This window comes from Marmota marmota, unplaced genomic scaffold (genome assembly GCF_001458135.2).
Source record: "Marmota marmota marmota unplaced genomic scaffold, marMar, whole genome shotgun sequence".
NCBI lineage: Eukaryota > Metazoa > Chordata > Mammalia > Rodentia > Sciuridae > Marmota > Marmota marmota.
In genome coordinates, this window is record NW_026000052.1 from 1,101,581 (window position 1) to 1,116,427 (window position 14,847).

Genomic DNA, 14,847 nt, shown 5'->3' on the forward strand with positions numbered 1-14,847 from the left:
GGGTGCCGTCCCCACTTCCGCGTCTCTGGCCGTGCGCTCTGCGGCGGGATCCCGGCCCCAACTCCAGCAGGGGTCTCTTCGGGCCTCTCCCCTGCTCCGCCCATGGTCCCCTAGTCCAGGGTTCCCTCAACAGTGGCGCGCACAGCCCCCGCGCTCCACGCGAGGGCCGCTTCTACATCCCACCCACTTACTCCTCCCTGCGGCCTGTTAGCCCTCGTCGTCCCCCAGGTGTGTCTCACGTGGCTTTAGATGCAAAGCGACGCTTCCTAACCGGGACCAGCCCAGATGCGGAGTAAAACCTGGCAGTCTGGGGGTTATGAGCCAGCGCTCCTGAGCCTTCATGTTGTCCTATCCCTGAGGACACAGTGGACGATGGGCAAGGCCTCTGACCTCCTGGAGCTTGAGAGATCCAGTGGGAGAGACAATCAACATGACACCTTCCGGTAGGGCCAAGCTCTAGGCAGAAGCTGTAGCAGAACCAGAGCCCTGTGGTTGGGAACAGCTGCCTGTTTGAGCTCTGACCTAGGGAAGAGAAAGGGGGATCCCAGGAAGGGCCCTGCTGGACAGGTCTGCTCAAGACTTTGCAAAAGGGCTGGAGTGACGCATGGTGGCCTTGGGGAGAGCTGTTGGTGGTTTTGTAGGCCGTCAACCTATCTCCAGTGTGCCCTGAGCTAAGCCTGCCTCATCTCCCAGGTTTCCTGGTTTGCTCCCCTCCAGGCCCTCATAGGCTCTGCTGCAGGGCCTTTGCACATGCTGTCATCTGGTCTTGGATGTACTCACCTTTTTCAGGTCTTTCCCCAAATGCACCCTTCTCAGTGAGCCTGAGAAGAACATTTCAACACCTGTCCAACTCTATCCCCTTTCCTGCTCCATTTTCAGTTTCCCTTGCTTGTGACTACATAGAATACATTCTAGCTTACTCATCATGGTAGCATTCTCTAGGATGGCCCAGACCCTCAGGTGACCCCCCTCCCCTCAAGCTGCACCTAGTGATTTGCTTCTAGTCACTAGAATATGGCAGAAGCAATGGCTGTCACTTTGTGCTCCCTCCTAACCTGCTCACCACAACAAGGTGGCCCAGGGAGACCTCAGATGGCAGAGCCCGCAGCCTGCCTCCACCTGCATGGGAGCCCGGGGGCACCCCTCATCAGCTTCCCTAAGGCTCGCTGCACCCACTTCTGCGAGAGGGGGTGCCTGCAGGGTGACGCAGCAGAGGAGGAAGGGCTGTCCCCCAGAGCCTCAGGAGCGCAGCCAGACCACAGCTGATTTCAGCCCACGGAGACGAATTTGGCAGCTCTAGCCTCAAAACCTGAGATAGGCACGTTGGCTGTCCCCAGTCCTAGAGATGGAGCACAGGGTGCTCTCGCACAGAGCTACATGGCCAGTCCTCCTTATTTTTTAATTCTGATACAGGGTCTTGCCAGGTCACTCAGGCTGGACTTGAACTTGTGACCCTCCTGCCTCAGCTCCCAAGTAGCGTGAGGTGTGCACCACACGCAGCTATAAATGCACGTTTGAAGCCACAAGTTTGTGACAATGTGTCACAGTAGCCATAGGAGATTAATGCAAGGAATAAAAATTAGTTCTAAAACATAAGAAAACCATAAAACCCACATTGGAGTAATTTCAAGAGTGTCTGGGAGCATGGCTTGCCAGCCCGTCTGGGCAGCTTGACCCTTTCCTGGGTAAGCACTTTGATTTCAGTGGATATGGGTGCCTGTCACTAGGTGGGAAATGAGGCAGGTGGGCCTCAGGAGCAGAGAAGGGGAGGGTCTTGGGAGGCTCCTCACCACCTGGGCTTGAAGTCAACCTGTGAGGGGGGATAGGGAAGACAAAGGGCCCAAGGCAGTGAAGAGAAGCAAGAAGTACAGCGAAAGGGCATCAGGGAGGCAGGAGACAGCTGGGCTTGAGGTTCCAGAAATCATAGGAAAGTCCGAGAACAATGATGTTGAGCCAGACTTCAGAAGAGGGAAGGAGTGAGCTAAATGGATGGCTAGGGAGGACAAACCCAGTCAGTGTGCAGCCTGTGCAAAGGCCCTGGGGCAGGCTCAAGGCTGGCATATTCAAGGGATAAGGCCAGTGGCACCAGAGGGAGGCCTATCAAGGCAGACCTTGTGCTGGCCAGTGTAAGAATTTGACTTTACTCAGTGAGGTGAGACCCAGTGGGTGCAGTCCTGAGCAGAGAGGACAAGATTTGACTTATCCTGTAAATGAGTTGCTGGGTGCTCTGGTGAAGAACTTGCTGACAGCTGCCCTGCATGGCCAGAGCCAGGTGGTGCAGGATATGACAAGTGTTAGGTGGAATTGCAGGGTTGGGGGATGACCACCTCTGAACCCCTAGTGTCCCCCAGGGGCTGCCTCAACCCAGAAGGAAGGGAAGGGTGTCCCTGAGGCGTGGTAAGGCTGCCTGCACCTCCTCCCCCCAGGCCTCCCGAGGTGATGGCAGGGGTTGGGGGCTAGACCCAAGAGACGAGCCTGTGAGGGGGTCCGTGGGGAAGCGGGCCTCCTGCCTCTCTGCCTTAAGCCCCCACTGTGCCCTGCACTTCCATCCCTTCTCCTGGTCCTGGTCAAAGCTGGGACAGCGGACAGGTTGAGTAACTGGGTGATAGTTGGAGTGTGGTGGGTGACTGCGCCGTGCCAGGGCACAGCAAGCACACGTGTGGCTGGCTCTGACCTTTCCCACACACAAGCACCACCTGGGCAGTCCCCTCACGGCCCAGGTGGGGGCCAGCAGGTACGGGCGTGTCAGAGGGGCTGTCTGGGGTCCATGGATGGGGAGACTCCTTCTCTGTGACCTCGCAGCCCAGAGAGTCCCAGTCAAGAAGACGTCTAACGAGAAGGGAGCACGCACATGTGTGTCCGCGGTGCTGGCCGCGGAGCCCAGGGCGGGCTGGGCAGTGCTCCACCTCCGGCTGTGCTTTCCAACAGGAATCTGCCAACCAGGTGAAAAGCAGAAATCATAGCAGGAGGCGCCCCCGGAGGACGTCCCTCAACTGTGGAGCACTGTGTCTGCCCCGCGTCCTCAGAGAGGCTCGTCTAGGGTGAGGCGGTTTTGGCCCAGACACAAGGATCCAGTGTGGCACAGACATAGCTTAGGGCGAGTTCATCACAGGGTGAAAGGGGAGAGCCTAGAGGGGCGGGCAGGCTGGCCAGGGAGCACACTCTGGCCTCGTGTTGGGTGCGAGTGGAGACTGGGCTCCCGCAGCACGCTGGCTGCACCTCCTTGAGCCCAGGGTCCTGCACAGTGGTCATTGCCCACACCTGCCCTGTGCTAAAACAGGGCAGGCACCTGTGTGCGGGCCTCATGTTCCCCTTCCTGGCCTGGCATCACTGGGGGGAAGTCATGTAACTGTCAGCTGACCCTTGGATCAGCTTGTGGGCGTCTGTGCCACTGTGGGGACATGATGTATGTCTCTAAGCCTATGGAAGACAGTGTTGGGCCTCTGTCTAGAATGTGGAAGACTGGCACCTCTGGGAGGGGCAACAGCGGGAATGGGGGTGAGCTGGAGGATGGGGAGGGGGGAAAACGGCTCAGACCGCCTCAGCCTCAGTTGGAGAGGACCCTGCCGGCCCCGCCAGTGTGCAGTGGGTCTGGCAGCTGAGCGAGGGCTGTACCTCGGGTCTGGGTGCATGGGTCCTGCAGGGAGCCCAGACAGCCTTAATGCCTTTGCAGAGCTGAGCCTGGTCAGGAGGAGACCCGAGGAGTCTCCAAAGAGGGGTGGACTCAGGATGAGCAGGGTCCTCTCAGCACAGGTGGGAGACACGGGGGTCTACCTAGGAAGCAGAAGCATCTTCAAGGGAGAACACCGGCCATCAGTCCCATGGGCTCTGGCCCCCAACCCCTGCCACCAGGAGAATATCTGGGGAGCTAGAGAGGCCTTGGGGTTCTGGGCTCCTCTTTTTAAGGTGAGGAGTGTTGAACCACGATGCAGAGACCACGAACTCCAATTTTAAACCGAATTACAGCAAGCTTGCATTGTGCACACAGAGAGCTGGCCAGCGACTTCCCCACCCTGACCTGGGCCAGAGATCAGCGCCCCCTCAGGAAGGAAAGGTTTATATAGCACAAAAAGCCACAGAAGGGGGTGTCTTGGGAACCTACAGCTAACGGGGTTCTGGCAAACGTAATGCAAGGGCAGATGGCAGATTAATGATCTGCATGGCTTGATATTTCAAGGTAGGGAGTAAATTCAGATCCCAACATCAGAATTCATGAGGAGCCGCTGAGGTTTCAGAGAGGTTGTTATCTGGTGGGGGGGGGCAGGCAGGGGTGAGTTCAGAGCACGGCAGGAATTCCAAACAAGTTTAGGAATCTCAGGAATTTTCAGTAAAGCAGAAATGAGCTTTTCATGACTCTGTGACAAGATGGCTCCCAGTCTTAAGATGGGATTAGGCTGGGGAGGAGTAGGTGGGGAAGGCAGGCGGGACGTCCTCTGCACAGCAGTCACAGGGTCCTCCTGCTGGTCTGCTGGTTCTCACAGGTCTCCTAGAGCACCCTGTCTCCCTCTGCTTAACCTCTGCCCCGGGTGCGCTGGTGCTCAGGGTGACCTTAACTAGGGACTTTACAGCACTGTTGAGATCTACAGATCTCGCAGGACTTTCAGAGTGTGGCCTGGAAGAGAGGACTGGCTCAGGAGGAAAGGCCCAGGGCCTTCAGCACAGGTTCTCAGAGCACAGCTGGATGTCCCCTGTCCTTTCTTTGTCTCCTGTGTATCTCCCTTTTGATTTCTTCTCTCTACCTCAGCCTGTCCCCTGCCGGTTGCCTCCCGCAGCCAGCAAAGCTGGCTCCCGTGGGTGGAGAGGTCCCCCTGCAGTGCTCAGCTTTGGAGGGTCTAGGGCCCTGGGGTCCCCGGCCTAGGGCCCCCCATGCTCTGCCTCCCCTACAGTGAATGCACATCGCAGCTGGCTTTCACACACCATTTATTGTGCTTGGGGGGCTGTGGAGAGAAACGGGGCAAGAGCCCTGCGGGAACTCCGGGGCCGGATCCCTCACTGCAAAAAAAGGAGCAGCTGTGGGCCTGGTGTCTTAGGCCCTCTGGGCCCTCCTGGGCCCCGTGCTCCCCACCCAACGCTGTTTGTCTGAGTCGGGGGACTTGACTCGGGAGACCACCCCGGGGGAGGGTCCTGCAGTGGAGCCTGCCCGCAGGGGCTCCGAGGGTTCTGGGCACTCACCTGGGAGAGCGCCCCGGCACACTGGTCTGCGGGAGAGAGGGCTCCGTCACCACCACCACCTCGAGCCCCTTTCCCTAGGGCCCCAGCCCTCCCAGTCCACCATGTCCTGGCACACTCCCGCCTCTTCCTTGGCCCAGAGGGTCCAAAGCTGTCCCTGGACATCCCACATCAGGGATGGGTGGAGAGACCCGCAGGACATGTCCCTGACAGTCCCGGCTTTTGCAGCCCTAAGCTGGGATGGGCCAGCGCTCACCCGACTTGGGTAGCATGGCGCCCTGGCTGGGGTTCAGGCCCACGCGGGGTGCCAGGAGCTGCATCTTCTGGGCACCTTCAGGAAACAGCTCCGGGACGCGGACTGGGGGCAGGGAAGACGGGTGAGCAAAGGGGCTGGGCCAGAGCCCTTCCCCGCAGGTCTCGGGGGTCGGAGGAGCCCCTGGGAAACAGGGGTTCCGCCCGCCGCAAGTGGGAGTGTGGTGGAACGTGCACGTGGGCCACTCTGCAGACCAGATGCGGGGCACCGCTCCAAGGGCCAGGCCTGTGACCAGGGGAGGTGTCGGCTGCCCACCGTAGAGCTGCAGCCAGACGTTCCGCACGTCCCCCTTCTGAGTCTCGAAGTACACCACGGCGAAGTTCTTGTAGTCCGTGAAAGGCACGCGGATGTCAGTCTGGGCCATAGCTGAGAGCAGGGGAGAGCTAGTGACTAGGAGCAACACCTAGCTCTGGCGGGAAGCCCCGCCCTCAGAAGCCCCGCCCCCGCATGCCAATCAAACAGAATGCACAGGCCCCCGGGCCCCCCCCCTCCGTGCCTGCGGCCCACCTGTGGGGGCCACCGCCGCCTCACCTGGGTTGCTGAACTGCCCATCCACTGCACCCTTGCTGAAGGTCGTGTCTATCTTCTGGCACCCACCGTCCGGCCTGGGGAGGAGCTGTCCATGCCTGAGCCTCGGCCCTGCCGGTGCCCAGGCCCAGGTCCTGCCTTGCCCTCTCTGACGGTCCCAGACCTGCAGGTGTCCTGAGGACGCTGCCCTGGCAGAGCCTAGCAGGGTCCCCTGTTCACCCTCACAACAGCCCTTTCAGGACACAGGTGCTTTATGTCTTACAGGGGAGGACAGTCCTCTGGGGTGGAGGGAGGACAGTCCTCTGGGGTGGAGGCAGCAGTGTGGGACTCAGGGCCTTCAGGTCTCCCCTGTCGGTCGGCACACACACACAGGACACGCAGGCACACACAGAGAGGACACACATGTACACACAGGCACACAGACAAGCAGTCACTCTGGTATCAACACCCAGGCCTCGGGAGGGTTCGCAGGTGCCTGACTCCCTCTAGGGAGCAGGTGTGCTGGGGCTCCTATTTGGGTCTTGGCAGCTCAGGCCATCAGGAACCTGTGGTCGGGCCCCCTGGAGTATCAGGGATGCCTCTGGTTCCTGCTGGCCTTCACGTGGCCTTACAATGGCCTTTGTCTCAGGTAAATCACCTGAATTGCAGGTGAGGCCAGTGGGGTCACTTACGTGGGGTACCCAAACTTGACATCCAGGTCGCCATTGGCCAAGAGGGTCACTAAAACCATGGGCATCTTCATGTCATCCTTGGAATCCTGGAAGCTCTGGTCATCTGACACAGCCCCGACTATGTACCAGATGCCCTGGAACTGTAGGGCAGAGCAGGAGGGCTGGGAAGTGGCCCCTGTTCTCTGAGTCCAAGCCTACCATGTCCCTCCCTGCTACTCAGTGGTCATGACCTCTGCACCTAGGTCAACCCCAGTACTGGGGGACAAGGCCCTGGGCAGTGGCGGTGAGCACAATCCAAACGCTGAGCCAGAGGTCTGCTGTCCTCCCCAGTCTACCCCACTTTCTGGTCTGATGGGCCAGGCATCAGAGAGGGTCTTTCTTTAGGCCCCCGGCCCTGCTGAGCCTGGGTCAGAGAGGATGTGGCATGCAGAAGCAAGTTGGGTAGGGCCATCCATGCAGAGGGAAGAGGAGGCCTGTGGGCACACCTTAACAGCATCGAAGTTGTCCTGGATGGGGACCTGGGCCCAGCCTAGGGACATCCTGAGCAGGACAAGGAGGGAGCTGATCAGCAGAGTCTGCAGCATCGTGTCAGACCCTCTGGGGCTATACAGCAGGACAGGAGAGCTGGGGCGGCTTCTGCCAGAGGGACTTTTATGCCCCCCAGATGCCCTGGGGCAGCTGGCTGGCTGGCCTCTGAGGAAGCCCACTGCGATAAGCGCCCTATCCAGTTGCACCCTGTAGCACCTAGCCCAGCTGCTTCCACTCAACCCCGCCCTCCCAGCCCCGTGTTTCCTGTGGGAAGGGCTGGGTGTGTGGCAGCTGGGGACAGGTAGTCCTGGCAGCCACTGGGCCAAGGGGCTGCCTGACAGACATGCGCTCTGCTTCTCTGCCTTCTAGCCCTCTGGATGTTGGCCCTAGCCTTCTGCTCAGGCACAGCCCAGGTCCCCTCCTGCTCCAGGAGGGCCACCCAGAGGCCTACTTCATGACTGAGCCTCAGGAGGGTCTGTCTGCCTACCAGGGAGCTGGCACATTGTAAACCAGGAGGGCCAGGGACAGGATCCTGGGAAGGACCAGCCTGGTGGGTACCTGAGGGAGAGGGAGGGGTAGGCAGGGGGCTGGCCCCACAGTGTGGCTTTGGTGCCAGGACTCTGGTGAGGGGCAGGGCTGCATGCTCTGGAAGCCCAGGCCAGGGGTGGTGGAACTGTGAGCAGAGGTGTGGGGTGGCCTATCCCCAGCTCACTCTGTCAGCCTTTCCCAGCAAGGGCCATAGATTCTCTAGCACCTTCCAAACAAATGTTCCTTTCTGTGCCTTCCCAAACCTTGCTTAATCTGAGTGCAGTAATCCCAAACCTTGAAAAACCCATCTGATCCAAAGCTCCCTGGCCTTTCCTGTTTAGGGGTGATTGGGCGGGGTGGGGGTGGACACCTGTCTAAGGGATTAGCTACTAAATGACTGACCCCCACCAGCTCATAAATTGGCAGCTCAAGGGCATACAGATGGAGGAAGTGGGGCTGTGGTGAGGTCACAGCCATGTGCAGGGTAGGGTGCAGCTCCGAGCACTCCTCCTTAGCTGTCCTGACTCAGGAGCAAACACCAGCTTTGGGGACTTTGTACTGATATTTTGTAGGAGGGGACTGGTGAACAAAGTGTCAGAGGACAGATAGGCAAGACTCAGGCTCTCATTTGCTTCCAGAGTTTATTTCTCAGGTCTGGGATAAAGCCCAAGGGTGCAGAGGTGCTTTGCGGAGCCGGGGCCACGGTCTTGAAACAAGAAGCGGAGCAGGGGAGTCCTGAGGCTGGGTCACCTGGCTGGGAGGACAGGAGCCACTGGTAGTGCAGGAAATATCCTACCCGCCCCACCGGCCCAGAGTGACCTTCTAGTGTGGGCCTCCTACCTAGGGTCCCTCCAGAGCCTGGTCCCTTGGTCTCAGCAAATGCACCAGCAGAGTCCTCGACCTCCCCTATCCAGCCCTCATTCCCTCCACTCCACCTTCTAGCCCCTCCACTCTGCTCTTGGTTCCCGGTGGACCTCCTGCCCTGCCTCCAGGCCTTCCTACCCCCAGGAGCCAGAGATCCCTGCTGTGAGATGGTCCCTGAAGGTGGGGCCCCTCTCCCTTTCTACCTGGGACCTACCCTCCTGGGCCCCTGGGAATCAGCCCTGGTCTGTCGGGGGCAGGTCTTCCTTCTGATGGTTGTAACTGGAGGTCTGGTCTGCTCTGGGAGCTCCTGCCCCCACCCCACGACCCCTGAGGTGGCGGGTGTGTGCTGAATGTGTGAGTGGTACCTGAGTGGCAGTCCCGGGGGAAACGGCCCGTGGCACCAACTCACTCACCTAGTCTTGCTCCTTCAGGCATTTATCTGTCAAGAAATAAGCCCAGGGGGCCATGGTCAGTGCCACAGGCCTGGGCTGTTCTCCTTTCTGGGCTTCCTGCCCCTCTCCTCATGGTGAGGAACCTGCCCTAAAGGCCCTGGAGAGCTGGGTCTTGATTGAGACCCCCAAACTGCAGACTTCATCCCACCCCCAACACTCATGGCACCACCATGAGGAACTGGGGGCCTCTGTGTCCTTGTGGCTGGCAGGCAGAGTGCCTGGTGTCCTTTGGGAGGGGGTTCCTAGTAAAGGGGCCTGCAGGCAGAGGTCATGGGGTGTGGAAAGACCAAGAGCACCCTGTCATCCCAGGGCTGTAGGCAGGTCAGCGGGTGGAAGGGCAGGGCCATCCTGTCCCATCCTATCCCACTCAGGGCATCGCCTACCCTAATCTGACTGTCATCCACTGCCCAGCCGATTAGCCCCCCTCACCATTCTGGGGAAGGAAGACAATGTCGTTCTCTGTGAAACCATGGGCCTTGCAAAAGTCAGCAAACTTCTCCTTCAGCTCAGCCCTTGGGGTCTGAGTGCGGCCTGGGTGGGTAGAGAAGAGCCAGCCTTGGTGAGGAAGCTCTCTGCCCTGCCCCACCGTGAGTCTTGGGGACCCCTCCCTGGGATCCCCTCTAGGATCAGGTGTCAGTTCTCTGCTGACCCCATGCCAGGCCAGCCTAGGGGTCCCTTCATGGGAGCCTGTGGGGTGGGGAACCTACTGTAGAGCGTGGCCATGTGGAAGTCCTGGCCAGGGCCCTTGGTGCCCTGGCTGAACAGCAGTGCGTACTCCTTGTAGTTGGTCTCCACCACTGAGACCGCGTGGGTGCTGCCCCAGTCTGGGAACCCAAGAGAGAAGCCTGGTTGGGGGCACCTGCCACTGCTTGGGGAAAGGGTGTCTTCTATGGGCGGGGTTATGGGTGTGCATGGGAGGGTCTCAGGTCCTGGGCCTGTAGGGGATGCTCCCCTCTGGCTGGCTGCTCCCCAGTCCCTCCCCAGTTCAGCCCCGCCAGCTCGGGGCTTCCCATCTGCCCAGGAACTGTGTTCCCAAACCAAAGTCCTCAGAGTAAGAAACACACAAGATCAGAAAACCATGAGCTCCTGGTCCAGCAGGGAAGGGGAGGTGGAACTGGAGCGCCTGGGGGTGCCCGAGCTGGGCAGAGGAGACCTGGGAAAATTCCACCCAGCAGGGAGGGGCCTGGCACAGCATGAGTGGGCTTGGGAGAGGTTCCAGTCCCTTGAGGGAGGGTCTCTCAGTCCCCCCCACACCCGGCAGGATCATGCCCAGACCTTGATGGAGCTGACCCTGGTGGAGCGGCCATCACCCCAGCAAATGCCTTGGAGGGGATGAGGGGCAGGGTGGAGCCCACTCACGTGGACTCAGGTAGCTGTAGGAGCCAGGGTTCCCTGTGGGCTGCAGCAGCATGGTTCGGGTTTCACACTGGTTTTTCCTGTGGGCAGGTTACTTCCGAGGTCAGGGGTCAGGCCTGAGGATGTCCCCAGACCGCGACAATAGGGTGGGATTCTCTAGGTCCCAGAACCCGCTGTCCCACCTGAGGAAGGTAGAGGTGAGGTTGAGTCCGCCGTCCGCGGTGGGCGTCACCACCGACTTGCACATGGACAGCATCGATTTCTTCTCCCGGAACCAGCTCGAATTGGAGGCGAGGCCCGCGCTGAACCAGCGCCCCAGGAACTGTGGCGAATGAGCGCGACAGGGTCGGCGGGGCGCAAGCGGCGGGCACCCGGACCCCCACCTCCGGCCTCCAGCCCGGCCCCGCCCCCCATGCCGTGATGACCACGCCCCTCCAGAGGGCCCACCCCTCAGGCTTGCCCCGCCCATTCTCCGCCCCCGGGCCCACCAGGCGTCAGCCCTCTCCCGGGGACGTCCCCGGTCTGCCCGATCAGCATCCCAGAGATCTGGAGAGGCGCCGTCTGCCTGGCAGAGCGCGCCCCATTCCTGGAGGGGTCAGGGCGGGGTTCCCCTCGGCTAAACGCGAGGCGTCCGCGAGACGCTGGGGAGGGGCGCGTGGCGGCGCGCTCAGGGGCAGGGACTTGATCCGCGCGTCCCCGCCAGCTCCGGCGCACGAGCCTTGGTGGCTGGTTGTGGCCCGAGCGCGTCCCCGCCCGCACTGCGGGGTTCTCTGCCAGTCGGTGTGCCATCGCCGTCTGCTGGGACCCAGCGTGGGACGTAAGCCTGTGTGTGCGCTGGGGATGGTGTTTGAACGGCGTGGCGTGGGCGTGGGCGCTACGCGGCCCTCGTGTCTGCGTGTTCAGTCAGTGGAACCGGTGAAATGCCGCTCTCACCGCCAGCCTCCACGGTCAGCCTCCTGGGGCAGCCGCGCAGCCCTCCTTCCCCGCTTGGCCCAGGCTCTGCCCGGTTCTGCCCGGCACTGCAGGACTTAGCGCCCCTTCACCAGGGAGAAACAGCCCTGAAAGTGCCCATTCTCCTAGGGCCTGTACAGTCTTTGGTCAGGGGACCCTCACCTTGTCCTGTTGGAAGTCGGGCTGCACAGAGACCTGGGCCTGGGTCTGCAGGACCCCCAGGACCCCCAGCAGAACCAGCTCCATCCACAACATGCGCAAAGTCGCCATTCTCGTGGAGCAGAGCAGGTGTCCCAGTTGGGTACCAGCAGTGTGGGCAGAAGAGGGTAGGTGGGCAGGAGGAGCAGAGGACACTGAGGAGACCCCTATTTATTGGCCAGGCTTGGCCTCCACCCAGGGCCCAAGGACAGCCCACAAGAGGCTCGTGATTCTGAGGGGTGGGGTGGCTGAGCCCAGCTGCAGCCTTGTCCCCCACAGGGCTGCTTATGCAAGAGGCTCCCACAGAGACCAGCCAGGGCCCTGCTGTGCTAGGGACATAGCTGGCCAAAATCTTGTCTATTCCATTCTTGCTGGCAAGCCCACCCACCCCAGCAGCTGGATGGGCAGGGAGGCGCTGCCCTACCTCTGGGGCCTCTGGTCACTGCCCACCTGGGGCCAAGACCTTCCTCTCACAAAATCTACCCATCATTCACTCTCCTTGAATGAGAGGCTTGAGACTTAGGGAACCCTAAAGCCTCAGTTGTACATTGAGAATTTGGTTCAGAGAGGCCAGCAGGCCAGGTGGTGACCAGAAGCTCCAGCCAAGGCAAAGAAACTCAATCTAACAGGCAGGGCACTCAAGGCAGGTGTCCTAAGCACAGCAACCCCGTGACCAGATGTGGGGCTTTGATGACGGTCCCCTTAAGTGCCCTTGGGGAAAGAACACAGGAGTAGGCGGAAAGGGATGGGGCCGCAGGCTGAGAGGGCCATCTGACTGCAGTGGGGGGGGGGGGGTTGCAGCCTGCCACTGCTTTCTGGCTTTGTGGCCTCTTCCCTGGCTGGGGACCTGCAGGCCCTGGGAATGAGGCCTATGTGTCCTGCCCTTCCTCCCATTGTCTGGGTCCCTGGGGCATAGGATTATTTAGCATCAATAGCTGGGTGAGCAGTGCCACAAGGGTTTCTTGCTTTCTCAGTGATATTGGGACTGTTGGGGGTGGCAGGGCAGAGGCCAAGGTCGGAGGGTGGGGCCAGAGTCAAGAGGCACCCCAGAGTGAGCCCGAGACCCTGCTTCTTGCCCAGCCCTGACCAGAGCAGTCCATCCATGCCCTGGGCCAACAGGGAGAGACTCTGAAAGGACAGGCAGGACTTGGGGCCCTGACTCCAGGACCCTGCACTGCCCCTTGGCTGCGTCAGGCCCCAGCTTGGTCCAGCAGCAGATATGGAGAGTGCAGAGTGGACCAGCAGAGTGGCCAAGGACAAGGTGTGGGGGCAGGAGGAGGTGTGTGGAAGGAAGGGCCCCTGGGGGTGTGCCACTGAGTCCTGGCTGCCTCTGGCCTGGGGAGAGCTGTGGTGGTCTTGAAATGCTTCCAGGGGTGGGAGCCTCTTGGAAGAACACCTGGCCCCCTGGCGGTCCTTGGTGGTAGCTCCACCCCAAGGGTGGCCCTGCCTGGTGGGAGGAGGGCTGCCTCTTTCTCCCCCCTCTGGGCCAGCACAGGCATGGCCCTGTCCCACAGGGCTCTGTGTCCTTTCAGGAGAGATTCTGCCCTGCTCCAGGCCAGAGAGCCCTCACTCACTCAGCACCCACTCACGGGGCTGCCCAGGCCAGACTGGCTGCACTGCAAACTTGAGACACAGAGCTACCCCCTGTGGGAAGGGACAGCTAGTAAGAGGGGACAGGACTCTGATGCAAGGCCCAGGACCAGGCAGGGGCCAGGGTTCTGGCGTTACCAGCTCAGCCCATCCCCAAACAGCAGGCAGCCCTGCCCCAGGGGGCCACTCTCCAGAGCCCACCCTGCCCTCTCCTGGCATTGGACCTCGGCCTTTCTTGCTGCCTCCTCTCTGACCCCTCTCCTGGTGACTTACCTCAGGGGCCCACGCTCCCCTGGCTCCTGGGCTGCACCTGTCTCTCACCTGACGCCCCTGTCCCCTGGTGTCCTAGAGCCATCTCCCCATCCTGCCCTGCTGCCCTCTCTCCCCCAAGAGCCAGGTCCCATTCTGCCCGGTGACCAGAGCCCAAAGCCCGAGGTGTAGGTTGTCCGTGGCACTCCTCCAAGTCCCGACCTGCCCCCACCTCTGGTTGCCCAGCCCCTCCCCTTCTCCAGGCCCATACAGCTTCCAGGCTGTGCTGGACACAGCCCGGTCCAGGCCCCCCGAGCCCAGCAGGAGACCCGAGCAGGCATATGATGTGCACATGTGGCTGTCCAGCTGCCAAGCAGGACTGTGCACCACCGGGGACTGGGGAGCGGGCACATCTGCCTGGCTGCTCTGCACACCAGTTTCTTTTCTTTTCTTATTTTAATATTTATTTCTTAGTTGGACACAGTACCTTTATTTTGTTTATGTATTTTTACGTGGTGTTGAGGATCAAACCCAGGGCCTCACGCATGCTAGGCCAGTGCTCGACCATTGAGCCCCAGCCCCAATCCTGGACACCAGTTTCTTTGGGTCACAGGGAATGTGTCCTTGAGATATCACTGAGGCCATTCCCCTGCCTCTGGCCCAGGCCTGGGCTCCCAGAACCAGTCCCAGTCTAGTCCTGAAGGGGAGTGGTTTCTTCCTTGGGGTGCGACAGTGTCTGAGGCAGGCAGCGATAGGTCCAGGCCTCTGTCTCAAGGGGTTCGCTCTCAAGGGCCCAGGCTGCTCCAATACCTGGTGAGCCCTGTGTCTGACTGTCCACCGGCCTTGACCTACTCTCTAAGGCCTCCTTGGCCCCACCCACCTGTGCCTGGCAGTTAGTGTCCCCCACTCTGGCTGTGGGTAGTTGTTGTGGGAAGGGGCTTTGGGGGACACAGGTGGTCAGGGGCAGCCCCTGGACCTTGTGTGTCAGGCCCAGCTAGCCTGCCTTTCAGCCCTGCCCGGAAATGCTCCTCTGGAGCACTGGAAGGAGGGGCAGTGCCTGGTCCACCAAGAAGAAGCTGGATAAATATTCTGGGCTCTGAAAGCCAGGCCGAATGTTGTGCTGGTCAGCAGCGTGAGAGGGATGGGCTGAGTGTGGAGGGGGCAGTGCAGCTCAGGGCCTCCAGGGCCATCTGCGTCAAGGGGACACTCTGACTTAAGGGGGCTGTGCTGGTGGCACCCCAGGCCCTTCTCTCCCAGGCTGGCCTCTGTCATGCCTCGTCTATCAGGTTAGCCTCTGCTGATGCTGGACATGGCCACTCTCCACCTGCCCTCCCAACTGCCTGTGCCCTTCCTCACACAGCCCAGGAGAATGCACCCTCCAGGAGTCCAGCAGGGCAGGAGTTGGGGTAAGATCCACCCTGGAATTTGCGTATCTGTGCATTGCTGGCCA

At 60.7% G+C, this 14,847-nt stretch overlaps 2 protein-coding genes across 5 annotated transcripts; both read right to left on the reverse strand.

Moving 5' to 3' along the window:
• Positions 1-4,903: 4,903 nt before the first annotated feature.
• Positions 4,904-8,221, reverse strand: Lcnl1 (lipocalin like 1). 3 transcript variants are annotated; one of them, XM_048813289.1, is made up of 7 exons: positions 7,167-8,221; positions 6,682-6,821; positions 6,014-6,087; positions 5,738-5,848; positions 5,426-5,527; positions 5,173-5,193; positions 4,904-4,992 (listed from the first exon to the last, which is right to left on the reverse strand). In XM_048813289.1, exons 1-7 carry the CDS (start codon positions 7,263-7,265, stop codon positions 4,910-4,912), a joined length of 630 nt encoding a protein of 209 aa, XP_048669246.1. In that variant the 5' UTR covers positions 7,266-8,221; the 3' UTR covers positions 4,904-4,909. The 3 variants fall into 3 exon arrangements, with proteins under 3 accessions (XP_048669246.1, XP_048669247.1, XP_048669245.1); XM_048813290.1 differs by having other exon boundaries at positions 5,173-5,198; XM_048813288.1 differs by having other exon boundaries at positions 4,904-5,193.
• A 138-nt stretch (positions 8,222-8,359) lies between these two features.
• Positions 8,360-11,713, reverse strand: Ptgds (prostaglandin D2 synthase). 2 transcript variants are annotated; one of them, XM_015505739.2, is made up of 7 exons: positions 11,523-11,713; positions 10,592-10,731; positions 10,413-10,489; positions 9,761-9,877; positions 9,483-9,584; positions 9,015-9,040; positions 8,360-8,491 (listed from the first exon to the last, which is right to left on the reverse strand). In XM_015505739.2, the coding sequence occupies exons 1-6, from the start codon at positions 11,628-11,630 to the stop codon at positions 9,015-9,017; spliced, it is 570 nt and encodes a 189-aa protein (XP_015361225.1). In that variant the 5' UTR covers positions 11,631-11,713; the 3' UTR covers positions 8,360-8,491. The 2 variants fall into 2 exon arrangements, with proteins under 2 accessions (XP_015361225.1, XP_048669248.1); XM_048813291.1 differs by having other exon boundaries at positions 8,967-9,040.
• Between the last annotated feature and the right edge of the window lie 3,134 nt (positions 11,714-14,847).